We start from the raw sequence: 16,925 nt of genomic DNA on the forward strand, positions 1-16,925 counted from the left end.
TAAATAAGGGGTGTGGCCGGGGAAGCTGTAGTGCTAAGGTCTCAGAGCCCATATACGTGTTAAAAGAATTTATTAAGTAAAATAGGAATATTAGTAATATATTTCGAATCTAGTTGATTAAATGGTTGTAATAGAATCCTGAACTCGAACTCATAATAGTAAAGTTCAAATCTTGAATTCATTTACTTTTAGGACCAATAAAACTTGAATAGTAACATTAATTACCAAAAAACTTCTGAAATGCGAATATATTTTAGTCTTTCTTATATCATCTTGCGCGAAAGTAAACTTAGCGTTGTAATCCAAATATTTGAAAGAGAGAAATAAGGCCATTTTATTGTCTTTATTTATTAGACCTTTGAAAGAGTTTGATGTATTCTTGTATTTGGAATTTAAAAGATGTACAATTAGAACAGTGAGATGGTCATACTTTAAGGTTGACACTTTGACTAAAATAAGGGTTGACACAAAAAAAAATTAGTCACCGTCCATGACTCCATTCCTTTTGTCTTGGAGGTCCCCCATATATGTATATGAACTCAATCATTCCATATTTCTTTCTCTTAGCTCAGTTTCTGGTCAATCCTACGTACATTGTTTGTTAAAATAGAAATCTATAGACCACGTGAAAAATGTAACCAAAATTTCTTATATATATATCCAACGTCCTACTTGTGCTTTAGTAATATTAAACTGAAGCCCCAATTCACTTTGTTACAGTGTGACCTTCATTTTCAGTATTAATATAATATTGCTTCCCCTCATTTTTCATCTCTCGGTTTTAAACCTTTGTAAGATATTGAATAATGGAAGACATTACTTCAACTAATACCCTTCAAAAGCACCTTCAATATATCATTCACAGTAGTCAAGAATGGTGGGTTTATGCCATCTTTTGGCAAGCATCAAAAGACGCTAATGGCCGTCTCATTTTCTCGTGGGGAGATGGCCATTTCCGTGGTACCAAAGACTTGTCTAATTTGGCCAAAGTTGGTACCACTAAGGTAGACAATAACATTAGCGATACCGAGTTGTTCTACATGGTATCAGTGCCTAAATACTTCGTGGCCGATAATGAGCTCATTGTCCGTGCTTATAACCCCACGTCCTATATATGGCTGAACAATTATCACGAACTGCAACTATACAACTACGACAGAGCTAAAGAAGCTCACTTGCATGGAATTCGGACTCTGGTTTGTATTCCTACTCCTAGTGGTGTTGTCGAATTGGGGTCCTCTGAAATTATCCAAGAAAATTGGGATCTAGTCCGACTTAGTAGGTCTCTATTTGGATTAAGCAACAACAATATTAATACTCCATCACCAATTAATCATCAAGATCTTTCCAGCTTTAATTTCGTTTCATTGGGAGAAAATCAGAAAGTGGAAAATGATTCACCGCAAGCAACGGACGCCAAATTAAGGCAAGAAACAGTGATTGGCAATATATCATTAGGAAATTCAGACAGCATTGAGAATGAGTCATCGACGATCAACAATATTATTAATCGACCTATAAAACGAGAACGAAAAGCCGGTTCTAGTCGCACAACAGGAACAGAAATGGCCAAGAATCACGTTGAGGCAGAGAGACAGAGAAGGGAAAAGCTGAATAATCGATTCTATGCACTAAGGAGCGTGGTTCCTAACGTGTCTAAAATGGATAGAGCTTCTTTACTGGCTGATGCAGTTACTTATATTAATGAACTCAAGGCCAAAGTTGAAGAATTAGAGTCGTACAAAATCCTGTCTCAGAAACCTAAGGGACAATGTGCTACTACTTCTGTTCAAAGCGTACCTTCCACTGTAGTTAACCGTGCAAATAATTCATTTGAAATGGAAGTGGAAGTCAAGATTATAGGATTAGAAGCGATGGTTCGGGTCCGATCTCCTGATATGAACTACCCCTGTGCGAGGTTGATGAATGTGCTGCGGGAGTTGGAGTTACAGGTTAACCATGCAAGCGTTTCCAGTGTCAAGAACCTAATGCTTCAAGATGTTGTGCTTAGGGTTCCTAATGAAGTGGCTAATGAGGAAGTTCTCAAATCTGTTATTCTCAAAAGATTAAGTGTTGCTAATTAGAATTGATACATTAATGTAGTAATAAATATGTCATATCATCAAGTTTCTTTAAGGTTGAGGACCTTGTGTTCCTTGTTGTAAATCTTATTCATGCTATGTTTTTCTCTTTTTCTTTGGTAATTAAGATCATACTAAGTTCAACTAATTAATTAAGTTCCGGACTCTTTCAAGTGTTTGCTGATAAATTTTCTGCTTCTTCTTTAGGTTTGAATGTTCTTTAGATAAAGCAGTACTTATGTTTCAATTTTAGACTTCAAAACGCGAGGTGACAATTTGCATGTACATGACTTGATAAATTTTTTACATATCCATGTTTTGTGCTGCTACTGACCCTTCGTCTTAATTTACTCTTCATTAATTCAGACCATTAATGTAATCCAGGCAATAACTGGTACATCATATATAAGAGATTGAAAACGTTAGAGTTTGTATACATGTTAGTTGAGATTATACGACAAAGACAATTATATTAGTACTTTACAGTACATAATTGTATGTATTTCATTATCCAAGAACAAGCTGGACAGGGGATAAAAGAACAAGTATGCTGCCACAGTTTTCAGTCACATATGACACCCGACGAATGGCGACGATAGTGTCTTAATACTCTCCCCACTTTTCTGTTTTTTAGGATGTCCTACTAGTTGATAACTACTGTCAATAAAAATTAGTAGAAATCTTAAAAATTGGTCGCGGAGTTGATAATCATTCCTTTCATCAATTATTTCTTAAACATGGTATCTTTTTATCCTCTCCAACATAAATTAAACATGATATTTTTTCCGTAAAAACCACGTGAAGTCATGACTATTTATTTACCCGAAAAACGGATAGAGTTGAATTTGTACGTAATTCTAAGGATATGTGATATAACTTAATACAAAACGTAAGGATAAATAGAAATATCAAACATGGATTGCAAAAAATGCAAAATAAACAAGGTTGTAAAGAAGATGATTTTTAGGACTAAGCAAGATGAATCAATTTATGAAACTTAAAAGAGTAACTCTTGTGAGCACGTAATTTTTGCCCGACTGAAAATACTCCTATAAAATTCACAAAATATAGATTTTTCTAATTATTTTAATTTTTATTGAATTTTTAGGATTTTCTGATTAATTTTTGTTTGCATTTAGTTGCATTTACTATCTTTAAAATCGTAGAAAAACACCAAAAAGTGGTCAATATTTCATTGCAAGGCATTTTAGATCTTAATTGCATTTGAGATTTAATTACATGAATTAATTGCACTATTAAATAAAAATCACAAAAAATAATGGTCATTTTTTAAAAGCTTTTGGTTTTAAATTAGTAATTTCATTTCATTTGTTTTTAAGTTAATTTAATTACTTAAATGGTAGAAAAAGATAATTAAGTTTGATTCTACAAGTTAGATTAGGTTAGGACTTAATTAGGATTTTTAATTAATTTTGAAGAATTTAAAATCAAGGAAAACAAAGAAAAGAAATAAAAGGTTTGTTTGGTCTTATGCAAAACTGGGCCAAAAGCTCTTAATGGCCCAATTCCCCCACAAATCCGCCCCAGCCCAATCCCTTTGACCCATTATTTGACCCGCCAGACCTCTCCTTTTAATCTCATCCGTCCTTCCAACCTCAAATCAACGGTTTGTATCTCCTTCCCACTACCATATAAAACTTACTTTACATACAAACCCTAAACCTAACAAATTAGCCGTCACTCCTCATTCCCCCTTCCATCTCTGTCGCCTCCTACATGCCTCAACCCCACCCAAACTCGCCCAACTCAGGTGAGTTCACCTCAAACTCGCGCACATGATCCTTCCTCTCTCCCTTTGCCACGTATCCTAACGACTTCTAACAAATGAAATTATTCTTTCCCGATTTTACGCATGCTCTCTCATTTTTTCTTTCAGATTTATGCTCTTTTGGCGAAAATAGGAAAAATGTGGGGCGTAGGATCGAGTCACATTTGATCTACTCCTTACATCTGTCTTATCTCGCCAATTCGAGATTTTCTGGATTCTGGGGGTGATTTCCTGATTCTTTGGCATCCAAGGAGAGAAGGTTCGAGAGAAGTTATAAATAAGAGTTATTTTCGGTTTTTTTTTAAGAAGAGATTTTTGATAGAAAAATTAGGGTTCTAAGAGAGTGTTCTTCTTCTCCTCAGTTGTCCATCTACAGTTTTTTTTAGTTCCGAAAAAAGCAGAAAAATAATATTTTCAGGAGAATTGACTACATTTTCAAAAAATATTTTCCTTTGTCCATCATCTCCTGTTCTGAAATAGCTAATACATATATATAAAAAAAATTCTTCATTTCTTACTACTTCATTGTTGTTGGGATTTTCTGGATTTGAAGTTTACTGAGCTTCAATTTCTGCTAATTTCTGTCAAGTCCTAGTTGATTCAACTTTAGTTGTGCTTCTCAATCTCAGAGGCTTATTTTCCTTTTGATCTTACTGCTGTCCAGGTATTGATTTAGATTCTGAAAATGTAATACCCTTTAAATGGTATAATTTTTGGTTAATTTCCATTTATCATGTAAATCTATGTGATGTTTAGATAATAATTTGATGGTTTGAGTGTTCTGAGTGTAAATCTTGAACTGATTGGTTCACTGATAGCTGGTACTACCTTTGTTAATATATGAGGTATACAATACTTGGTGTATAAATACTATTTGGTTTGAAATGAATCATCTCGTCTAGTAGAAGTTAACAGGGCATGTTGAGAAGAAAATCTGGAGTCTAACATGGATAGTGGTTATATAGGGTGTTAGTATCTAAATTTTGTTAATTGCTGTAGCTGAAAATAATTGTTGACAATAGTGTTCCCTGGAAAAGTGTAAATTTTCAAAGTTTCAGTGTACAATATTTGACAAGAAGTTAACGTTAATTTAGATTATCATTCGAATAGCTGTTGTTGAATGTTTGAGTGGTAAATCTAGTGATGAGAGATTGTATTGTAATTAAATCTGAACAGTGGTTATTTATTGCTGCGTTTCTATTAAGGTTGGACTGGATTCTAAGTCACGGATTATCAAGTTATCAACAACATATTTTGTCTATTGTTTGTGGTTTAAAATACCTTGAATAGTTTTGTTAATCTTTTGAGTTAAGTCAATTGATCTAATGCTCATTTCTCCATTATATGTCTGTTTAACTACTACTGTAAACGCATGTGGATGATTCATAAAGCTTGCGCACATAAAGTTTCTTTCTCTATTATTGTTTGGTTTGATTGCTTCATCTTTTTAGGCATTTAATCAGTAGATGATTATTTCAATACTAGAGTTTTTTTTTTTTTTTGGTCTTTAACTCTGTTTAGCAACTGAACCTCATTTCAACATGATAATTTTTGGGTCGTTTTGGACTTAAACGATTCAATATTGGTTGGCCACCATGTTAATAAGATTCATAAGCTAGTTTCATCTTTCAATGACTAAGTCTTGCAATTTATCCATAACAATTTCCATACATAATGACCATACGACAATCTCAAAGTACTTTAGGAAAAATGATCCTTGAATATCGTAGTTTGCTTTAGGCGCGTTAATTAAATAAATTATTGTGGCCATGGGTACAGTTCTCGTGGCATGGTCACGATACGTAAATCCCATTTGGGTGTGCATTTCATGTGACCCGATCATAATTTCGAACAATAATAAAATAAACATGTTGTAGAGCGTGGGTACGGTTCCCGTGACGCGATTCGCAATGTGTACAAAAATAAACGAGTGCGCGACATTGCGACTTGTTCAAACAAATTTCATAAATAATTAAAAGCGGTTTAAAAGTTAAAAATGTACAAATAAGTTTAAAATACGTAATAAATCAGACAACTAGGCCAATTAATAATAGTTGAGCGACCGTGATAAAACCACGGAATCCAAAAATGCCTAATACCTTCTTCCGGGTTAATAGAATTCCTTACCCGGTCTTCTGATTTTTCGCAGACTTTTAACGGAGTCAAATTTCCTTGATTTGGGATTTAAAATAAACCGGTGACTTGGGACACCATAAATTATTCCAAGTGGCGACTCTGAGATAAATAAATAATCTCATTTCGATTAATGTCACTTTAATTGGAGAAACTCCCTATCCCCCTCGGAAAAAAAGAGGTGTGACAGCTCTGGCGACTCTGTTGGGGATAAGGATCCAGAACTTCTGGTTAGGGTTCAGAATTCGAGCTTAGAAAAATTGTTATGCTTGGCTTTCTTGTGATTGTGTGATATTACATGTTTTGGCCTAATGTGCTAATTGCCGCTCATTTACCGTTTTGATATTCTGTGAACTGTATATAAACAGTTACAACACCCTTCTTTTCTATGAGTCTTCTAAATCTTCTGGGAAGTGCACGCTGGTGTGACTTCTTTTCTGTTAGTGTCATACCCTAATTTAGAACGAGGATCGGATCAGTTACAATGCCGGATGGCCTTTTGGTTACATTGCTCCCCCTCGGCTCGAGTTGTCCGCTCGGGTAAGTCAGATCTAGAACAATACACCCAGGATTTAAACTTAGAATGACATAACCTCATGCCGGATCTCTAATAGGTACGTTTGATTGCATCACGTGCATTTGATTTTATGGACTCAACACAGGGGTTGGGTCCATTTAGTACATGTGCACCCAATTTAAAAGACCATCATGATGTATTTTTACGTGCTACTTGTGCATTTATTTGTTTCGGCTTGTATGTCCACCGACTTCTAGAATAGGAAAAGAAAATCGAGAAAAACAAGAGTGAGGTGGAAGAGAAAATCACCCAGTTCTGAAACCCTGGTATTCAAAATATCCCGAAACTCCGCCAAAATTTTCTTAAGAAAAAAAAAAGTCATTTCAAAATAAGTTATATTTTTCTGTTGCGTCAAAACTACCGAACTACGCGGGTTTGATTCTCACCGGATGTGAGATACGTAGGCAACCTTCATCGGGTTCAGCCCCACTTTTGCAAAAAATAACCAAAAAGTATGAAAATGTCGTTGTTTTGTCTTAAATAAAGTTAGGTGATGCCGTTTTTTGTCCAAATACCCAGAAATGTCCCGACGGGACGCCAAAAGGTTGTTTTTGCAAGAATAGCCACTCATGGTTTCTTTAAAAAATAAAAATAAAAATTGGCCACTTAGCAAACACAACCGTAAAATCTTCTCTTCCGAAGTGCTGAAGGGTCGTACTTGCAAAAGTAATCGTGATTTGTTTTCTGTTGGATTTTGCAAAAATAATCTTTTCACGGTCAGTTTTAAACAAAATTTACATGTTTTAATCTAGTCGCCCTAATTTAAAAATATGCAGAATGAACACTGTTCAGAATTTACCTGTGAAGGTTATGCATCAGATTCTACTGGCACTCCACATGTGGTGGGATGATTTGGGAAAACAAAAATGAGACATGGTCAACCAATACCTGGGGGCGCTCACTAGACTATTGAAAATTCAATCCAGAAGGGACCTGATAGAGTCATTAATGGCATTCTGGGACCCCGCTCATAATGTTTTGCACTTCTCAGATTTTGAGCTTACGCTTACTTAGGAAGAAATGGCGGGTTATACTGAGAGCACGCAGGGATTAAGACACAAGTACCTGGTATCTCCAAGGACTGTTACTCTCCATAAGTTTTTGGACTTACTAAAAATAAGCAGACAAATCAAGACTGGAAGTCTAGTAGGTGGAACTTCCACTTTTCATTTTCTATACCAGCGATACGGGCATTTAAGGGGATTCGAAGACCCGGAAAATGGACTCTGCAGTAAAGGAAACCGATCAAAATGGGAGACCTATAGATGTTTTGCCTTCATGGTGGCATTTTTAGGCCTTTTGGTGTTTTCAAGGGAAGACAAACATATTGATTTACGGGTAGCCAGGGTTGTCCATGTTCTAACTACTCAGGCCAAGAGTACCCTCGCACCCATGATCGTATCAGATATATTTCGAGCCCTCACATTCTGTAAGGCCAGAGTCAGGTTTTTCTAGGGATGTAATCTGCTGTTGCAAATGTGGATGATCGAGCACCTTTGTCACCGTCCTCGATACATAAACTATGGGTCTACGGGGGAAAAACTGCATTGAAGAGTTTGGTACACGAGTAACAAGATTTGAAATGCCGGAAGGGGTCAAAGATTGGATTACCCGCCTTCGATCTACAACCGCAGATCAGATAGAGTGAACATTGGGTTGGTTTCCCGTTGATGAGATTGTTTATATGCCCGCCACTAGTCCCTACTTCTTGTTAATGGGTCTCTGAAGCATCCAACCCTATGCTCTGTACCGGGTTTTGAGACAACTTGGAAGATTCCAGATAGTTCCTAGAGTTGAAGATCTTAGCACTCGTGTGGTCGAAATCCGCTCTGATGCCCAATTTCCTGAAGAAGTGGTTCGCCAAATTTGGAACAAATGCCAGTATTTGGGGGCAAACACCCGAGTACGTGATTTGTTTAGGGGCGAGGTCTTACCTAGTTATGTTGCATGGTATGGAAATAGAGGCACGACGAATGGTGAATCGGAACAGCCGACTAAAAGACCTCATATCCAAGAATTTGTCGACGCATCGTAAGAGCAGTGGGTTTGGTTATCTAAAGAAAAGGAATATCGAACTACTATAGGAAAACTAGAAGAGCAAGTTGAAAAAATTAAATTTGATCGTAGTTTGGAGGCAACTGAAGATGAAAGGGAAAAGAAGAAGTTGGCTAGGGAAAATGAAGCCCTTCTAGCCCAAATCCATAAAATGAAAATAGTCGCCGAGACACCAGTAAGAAGTGAGAGAGATGAGAAAATTATAACCAACCTAAGGCGGAAAGTGCATGATTATGGTTTTGACTTGAAAAAGGCCGAAAGTGACTTGTTAAATGCTCAAGCAAAGTTGGCCAAAAGTGCGGAAGAACAGGCTAGATTAGCCCACCAGTTGAAGCAGAAATATGACAAAGAAGTAGCAATTTTACAGAAAAAGCTGGTTGCCCTGGAAAATGAAATGGTCAAGCAAACAAAGGATTTCAAGGCAGAAAGAGAGCATTGCTACGTATTGATTTACCAATTACAAGAAAGCAGCAAGACCAAAACAACACAGATACACAAGTGTTGGAAGCTCGGGCCCAGCAGATTGGACGTCTACTTCAAGAAAAGGGCGTCATCAGAATGAGGATTAAAGAGATAGCTGATTATGTTGTAATGAAATGCCATGAATGCGAATACATGACCAGGTCTATATTTTTTGCTTCTGTGATGACATTCATTCGCCAGGTGATGGTTGACCTAGACCACCTTCAAGAAGATATTGCACGTAGGCCCGTGCGGAGACCGGCTGATGTCCCGCAGGCCCCCGGAGTACTAGTGGAGGCTCTTATGTATTTTTGATTTTTCAGTCTTTGAGTCTGTATTTTACTTTTTCTCGAGTTTTGTTCGTCTTTGTCAAGGTTGTTTATTTCTTTATTTCGAGTGTGTAGATTTTTTTTGTAGTCATCACTACTTTTAAGTCCTTGTAATCGAAAATCCAAAAAGATGTCTTTTATTAATGAAATATTAAAAACCCAATTTTTTTTATTTCGCATTTATATCCTTGAACTACGTAATGATCTGATTCATGCGGCATCATAATACGTAGGCAATCCCCATATGATTCGATCATAGTCTTAAAATAAAAAGAAAAATAGAAAAAAGAGAAAAGAAAGAAAAAAGGGGCCAAGCAAAAGGAAAAAAAGAGAATGAGAATTAAAGAGCGAAATACAGCAAAAGGAGAGAGAAAAAAAAATCAGGATTTGAAATTTGGAAAAGCTGGGATGAAACACACAAGCCGTCACAAAGCATTTAGAAATGTTTAACTGCTCAGGTGCATTGCATTCCCAATATGCGATTCCCTATATGTTAAATGCTTCAAAACTGACCAAGCTATTGTGTGTGCATATTAAGACAGGTTCTGTTTAGGTGGTTAGTTTGTTGGCATCCTGGAAAGTCACCCCTATAACACCAGATCAAAGCGCAAGGAAGTCATGACCAGCAAAGAAAAAGACACGGGAGTTGTTGACCCACCAAGGGAGATGGTAGAATCCGAATCTGGACTGAAAGAAGAGGTCCACAGGTTGAAGCACCAAATGGTAGAAATGTATCAAGTCTGGATCATGGGGCATCCTCCACCTTCATTCCCCACTAACCACACAAAAAATCCCGCTTCCATCCCACCACCATCACAAGCCCAGAATCCCATTATCGTTGATCTTTCTCCTCAGCATGCACCGACCTTTACCCCTTACCACCACTACCCCGGTGCCTCGTCCCAAACTTTCCATGCTCCACCAGCCAAAACAATCGCATACCCTACCCCGACATCTGCTCCTGTTTTCGTAGCTCCTTCGCGAGCTACCCTCCACCGATCTTATAGTGAACCTGCGTTCCAAGCTCTAGATACCCAAAATTATCTCCAGAACCAACTCTCAAATTCATGGATCCTTATCCCTACACCTCTCACTTTGAACCTCCTGTTGAAACTGAGAAACCATCCCGGAATGTGGAGCAGGATGAGATATTAAGGAAAGTGAAAAGTTTAGAGCAATCTTTGAAGAATATGCAAGGGATAGGAAACCAAGTAAGTGTGGCTTACAAGGATTTATTCTTATTCCCTGATGTCCATCTGCCCGCTGGGTTCAAGATGCCCAAGTTTGACCTGTACGATGGGCATGGAGATCCTGTGGCCCATTTGAGAAGTTTTTGCAGCAAGATGAGAGGCGCTGGTGGGAAAGATAAATTATTAATGGTATATTTTAGTCAGAGTCTGAGTGGGGCAGCTTTGTAATGGTACACCCGCCAAGACACTAGCATGTGGTACACATAGGACGACTTGGCCCAGGCCTTTGCTCGGCACTTTCAGTACAATATAAACATTGTCTCGGACCGCCTATCTTTGACCAAGGTAGAGAAGAAGCCCAGTGAGAGATTTAGGGAATATGGTTTCATAGAGAGAGAACAAGCTGCACAGGTCAATCCTCCAATGGAAGAAGATGAGATGGTCGAGTACTTTCTTCAAAACCTAGAGCCTACTTACTTTGGCCATTTGATCTCAGCCATAGGTAAGTCCTTCAACAATATGGTAAAGATGGGAGGAATGGTGGAAGAAGCTCAAGTCAAGCAAGATCATGAGCTACTCCGCTATAAAAGCAACCACACAGGAAATTCAAAGTGGCACCGGAAGCCTGTTAGGCAAAAAGAAGAAATATGATGTTGCTATGTTTGTCTCTGGGTAATGGCGTGGCCCAGCGGGTTCGCCTCACCAGTACACCCAACCTCAAGCCTACACCCAAGCTCCATATAATCCACCCCAAAATTATCTCCTATCACAAGACCCTCAATATTCAGTCAGACCACCCCAATACCATGTTCACCACGCACAGTCATGTGCGCAACCCCCTCCTTTCCCGCAATGGCGTGCTCCAACTCCACAAAATCCTTATCCACCACCACAACCATACTGAAAACCCTATTGGTCCAAGCTTTCGACCAAGGTCGAATTATAGAGAATAGAGGCAGAAACGGAAAGAAACCTTCATCCCTCTTGGAGAGTCCTATACCAGTTTGTTTCATAGGTTGAGGTAGTTGGACGTGTTAAGGACGATTGAGTCAAATATACCAAATCCACCTCCAAGGAATCTTGATTTTTCCCTCAGATGCACATATTGTTCAGATTCCCCAGTGCACGACACAGAGAAGTATTGGCATTTGAAGAGGGAGATCAAATAGCTCATTGATACAAATCAAATTGTGGTCCAGAGCCCGGAGGCGCCAAACATCAATCAAAATCCTTTGCCGGCCCATGCAGAGACACATATGATTGAGATAGTTCATAAGGATGGGGAGCCCAAGAATTCTTCCAAGTCTGTCATGATGATCCGAGCTAGCGAAAGCAATCCAGTTAAAGCTCCAGATTCTGCAAAAGAAATGCCATTGACAATTGAAGGGGTGTCGGAGAAGCTAAGCACGCTCAACATGAATCCATCTGTATTGGCTATGAAAGGACCTCCGATTGATGTTGAAGCGAACCTGGAAAAGCAAAAAGTGATCGTGCCATGGGTCCCGGGCAAGCCTGTCATAATCTTGGAAGGGGCTCGTGTTACCCCAGTTGTTATTAAGTCAGTGACCTAGTTACCAATTATTGACACAAAGGTCGTCCCGTGGAATTACAAACAGATGATAGTGACATATAAAGGGAAAGAAGTAAAGGAAGAAGTCAATGAAACCGGAGGGCTGACTCGTTCTGGGAGATGTTTTACCCTAGAGGAACTGAGGAAAGTCAAGCCATTCAATGATGGCCACATCCCAGTAAAGAAGCCGGTCACCGAAGAAGAGGCTAAAGAGTTCCTAAAAAAGATGAAAATAAAAGACTATTCCATTGTAGAGTAGTTAAGGAAAACACTAGCTCAGATCTCTCTTTTGTCTTTGATGATACATTCAGATGAACACCGCAAAGCCCTGATGAAGATTTTGAATAAGGCCCATGTTCCCGATAAGATCACAGTGAACCACTTGGAAAAGATTGCTAACAAGATTTTCGAAGCAAATATGATCACTTTCTCAGATGATGAACTTCCTATGGAGGGTACAGAACACAACCGAGCTCTTTATCTTACAGTGAAGTACGAGGATTCTGCTGTCTCAAGAGTACTGGTTGATAATGGTTCTAGTGCAAATATTTTCCCTCTGTTCACTTTGCAAAAGTTGAAGATCGACACTGAAAGGATCTACATGAACAATGTATGTGTTCGAGGTTTTGACAGAGGAGGGAAAGATTTTGTCGGTGATATAATGCTCGAATTGTCAATAGGGCAAGTTGAGTTCACTATGGAGTTCCAAGTTCTAGATGTGGTTGTCTCCTACAATATGTTGTTGGGTAGGCCATGGATACATGCTGCCAAGGCAATCCCGTCTTCTCTGCACCAAATGGTAAAGTTCGAATGGGAGAGGCAGGAAATAGTTGTGCATGGTGATGAGAACTTATCTTCTTACAATGACACGACTATTCCATTTATTGAAGTTGAAGATAATAAAGGGCCTTGGGTTTACCAAACATTCGAAACAATGCCTGTCGAGAAGATTCCAGAGGGAGAATGCATTCCAGGTCCGAAGCTACCCTTCGCGTCCGTCATGGTAGCAAATGAAATGTTGAAGAATGGTTTTAGGTCGGGCAAAGGTCTGGGTTCATCTCTGTAGGGTATTGTGTATCTGGTGTGTCCACATGAAAGTTTTGGTACATTTGGTTTGGGATTCACATTCACAGGGAAGGACGTGAAAATGGGTAAAAGTTTGAAAAGGAAGGCATGGTCACTTCCTAAGCCCGTTCCACACATCTCCAAGTCTTTTGTCAAGTCAGAGGTCACAAAACGCCCAATATCAGCGGGCCCAAAACCTATGGTCGACTTTGATGAAGAGCTGATCAAGAGGTTCCAGAGGCTATTTGATGAGGTTAATATGGTAGAAATCGGGGAAGGTTCCAATAATGCCGATGTACAGCTTGTTGGGCCATATGTGAAGCTTAGCAATTGGAAAACTACTCCTCTCCCCATTCGAAAAGAGTTTTGGTAGTTTGTTTTGTTTTCCTTTCTGTCATCTGGATTATTCCAGGGTTGTAATCCAGTTTTTTTTTTTGCTTGTTTTGATGTACAAACCCTTCTATCCTTTTATTTTCAATGAAATACAATTTCCCGTATTCCTGATAGCGTTTCATTTTTGTTTTTGTTTCTTTTTTCTGTACAATTATTTTTATGTTGGTTTCAATGACATGACATGCATGAGGAATTTTCAGCCAAATCTTAATAGCCAATTTAATTCTGAAATAACAATCCAAGAAGTAGAGTGTGATGATGAAACATATGGAGAAGTAGTATTTTAGGAAATCAGTAGAGAACTAAATCACTTTGAAGAAAAACCCAAGCCTAATCTGAATTAAACTGAAGCAATCAATTTAGGAGATCAAGATAATATCAGGAAAACCAAGATAAGTGTGCATATGAAACCGCAAATCAAGGAAGAAATAATCAAAGCACTATTTGAATATAAAGAGGTTTTTGCATGGTCGTCTGACGACATGCCGAGTTTGAGCACTGATCTGGAAGTTCATAAATTGCCAACTGATCCGGCATTCCCTCCAGCCAAACAAAAGTTAAGGAAGTTCAAGACTGATATGAGTGTCAAGATCAAAGAAGAAATCACAAAGCAGCTTGACGCAAAGGTCATTCGGGTCACTCGATATCCCACTTGGTTAGCTAATGTTATGCTAGTACCAAAGAAGGATGGTAAGACTAGGATATGTGTTGATTATCGTGATCTCAACAAGGCAAGTCTAAAGGATAACTTTCCATTGCCGAACATCCACATTCTGATTGACAATTGTGCCAAGCATGAGATCTGGTCTTTTGTGGATTGCTATACGGGATATCACCAGATCCTAATGGATGAAGAAGACGCAGAAAAGACAACATTCATCACACCATGGGGGACATATTGCTACCTGATAATGCCATTCAGTTTGAAGAATGCTGGGGCAACTTACATGAGGGAAATGACTACCATATTTCATGACATGATACACAAGGAAATTGAGGTTTATGTAGAAGATGTGATCATAAAGTCAAAGAAGCAGTCCGACCATGTTGGGGATTTGAGAAAGGTTTTCCAAGGGCTCCGCAGGTACAAACTCAAGCTCAGTCCGGCGAAATGTGCATTTGGTGTCCCGTCCGAGAAACTGTTGGGATTCATAGTCAATTGACTCGGTATTGAGTTGGACCCGTCAAAGATCAAGGCCATCCAAGAATTACGACCGCCAAAGAATAAAACTAAGGTGATGAGCCTGCTCGGGAGGTTAAACTACATCAGCAGGTTTATTGCTCAACTCACAATGACTTGTGAGCCCATTTTTAGGTTGTTGAAGTAGAATGCTACGGTTAAGTGGACTGACGAGTTTCAGGAAGCAATTTGATAAGATCAAGAGGTACCTGTCAAACCCACCTGTGCTAGTCCTGCCAGAGCCTAGGAGACCTCTGATTCTCTATCTGACAGTCCTGGATAATTCTTTTGGTTGTGTATTGGGTCAACACGACATCACAGGCAAGAAAGAGCAAGCCATTTATTATCTCAGCAAAAAGTTCACTCCTTATGAGGTTAAGTATACTCTTCTTGAAAGGACGTGTTGCGCCCTGACTTGGGTAGCACAAAAGTTGAAGCATTATCTGTCATCCTACACTACTTATCTCATTTCTCGCATGGATCCTCTAAAGTATATCTTTCAGAAGCCTATGCCCACAAGAAGACTTGCAAAGTGGCAGCTTTTACTCACAGAATTTGACATCATCTATGTGACCCAGACCGCAATGAAAGCCCAAGCCTTGGCTAACCACTTGGCCGAGAATCTGATGGATGAAGAGTATGAACCATTGAAGACTTATTTTCCCGATGAAGAGGTAATGTATGTTGACGAGTTTCACCATGAGGAAAAGCCTGGTTGGAAACTTTTCTTTGATGGAGCTGCTAACATGAAATGTGTCGGAATAGGGGTTGTACTCATTTGCAAAACAAGGCATCACTACCCTGTAACAGCTCAACTTCGATTTTATTGCACCAACAACATGGCTGAATACGAGGCATGCATTCTGGGTTTGAGGCTAACTATAGACATGGGAGTTCAGGAAATATTGGTTTTGTGAGATTCAGATTTGTTGGTTCACCAGATTTAGGGAGAATGGGAGACTCGGGATTTGAAGCTCCACCGAATCGACAATGTCTGCATGATCTTTGTCAACGATTCAGGTTAGTAGAATTCAGGCACATTCCCAGGATTCATAATGAGATCACCGATGCCTTGGCTACTCTGGCGTCCATGTTACACCATCCCGATAAGACTTATGTCGACCCTTTGCATATCCAAGTACGTGATCACCATGCTAATTGTAATGTGGTTGAAGAGGAAATTAGTGGTGAAACTTGGTTCCACGATGTCAAGAAATACATCAAGTCAGGGGTATATCCGGTACATGCCACAGGTGATCAAAAGACAACCATTCGACGTCTGGCTAGTGGATTTTTCTTAAGTGGGGGAATCTTGTACAAGAGGACTCTAGATCTAAGATTACTAAGGTGCATAGATGCTAAAAAAGCTTCGACTATCATGGCCGAAGTGCATTCCGGAGTTTGCGGGCCGCATATGAGTGGGTATGTCTTAGCAAAGAAGATCCTTCAAGCAGGTTATTATTAGCTCACCATGGAACGAGATTGCATTAGCTTTGTTCGCAAATGTCATCAATGCCAGGTGCATGGTGATTTGATTCATTCCCCTCCATCTGAATTGCACACAATGTCTGTACCTTGGCCCTTCGTTGCTTGGGGCATAGATGTCCTTGGACCAATTGAGCCGGTAACGTCAAATGGGCATAGGTTTGTTCTAGTGGTCATTGATTACTTTACCAAGTGGGTCGAAGCTGTAACTTTCAAGTCCGTGACTAAGAAGGTGGTGGTAGATTTTGTTCATGTAAATATCATTTGCCGGTTCGGAGTTCCCAAGGTAATCATCACAGATAATGTTGCTAACCTCAATAGTCATTTGATGAAAGAGGTATGCCAACAGTTCAAGATTATGCATCGAAACTCTACTCCATATCGTCCTAAGGCAAACAAAGTTGTTGAGGCTGCTAACAAGAACATAAAGAAGATACTTCTTAAGATGGTACAAGGTTCCAGGCAATGGCATGAAAAGTTACCTTTTGCTTTACTAGGCTATCGCACTATTGTTCGCACTTCAGTAGGCGCGACTCCCTATTTGCTAGTACATGGAGCTGAGGTAGTTATACCTGCGAAAGTTGAGATTCCATCCCGGCGGATCGTTGCTGAAGCT

General features: G+C 39.1%; 1 protein-coding gene across 1 annotated transcript; it reads left to right on the forward strand.

The window, feature by feature from the left end:
- Positions 1 to 715: 715 nt before the first annotated feature.
- Positions 716 to 2,225, forward strand: LOC104087774 (transcription factor bHLH14-like). Its single transcript, XM_009592332.4, has one exon. The coding sequence runs from the start codon at positions 807 to 809 to the stop codon at positions 2,082 to 2,084; it is 1,278 nt and encodes a 425-aa protein (XP_009590627.1). The 5' UTR covers positions 716 to 806; the 3' UTR covers positions 2,085 to 2,225.
- The last annotated feature ends 14,700 nt before the right edge of the window (positions 2,226 to 16,925 follow it).

The sequence above is a fragment of the Nicotiana tomentosiformis genome, chromosome 8, assembly GCF_000390325.3.
Source record: "Nicotiana tomentosiformis chromosome 8, ASM39032v3, whole genome shotgun sequence".
Taxonomy (NCBI): domain Eukaryota; kingdom Viridiplantae; phylum Streptophyta; class Magnoliopsida; order Solanales; family Solanaceae; genus Nicotiana; species Nicotiana tomentosiformis.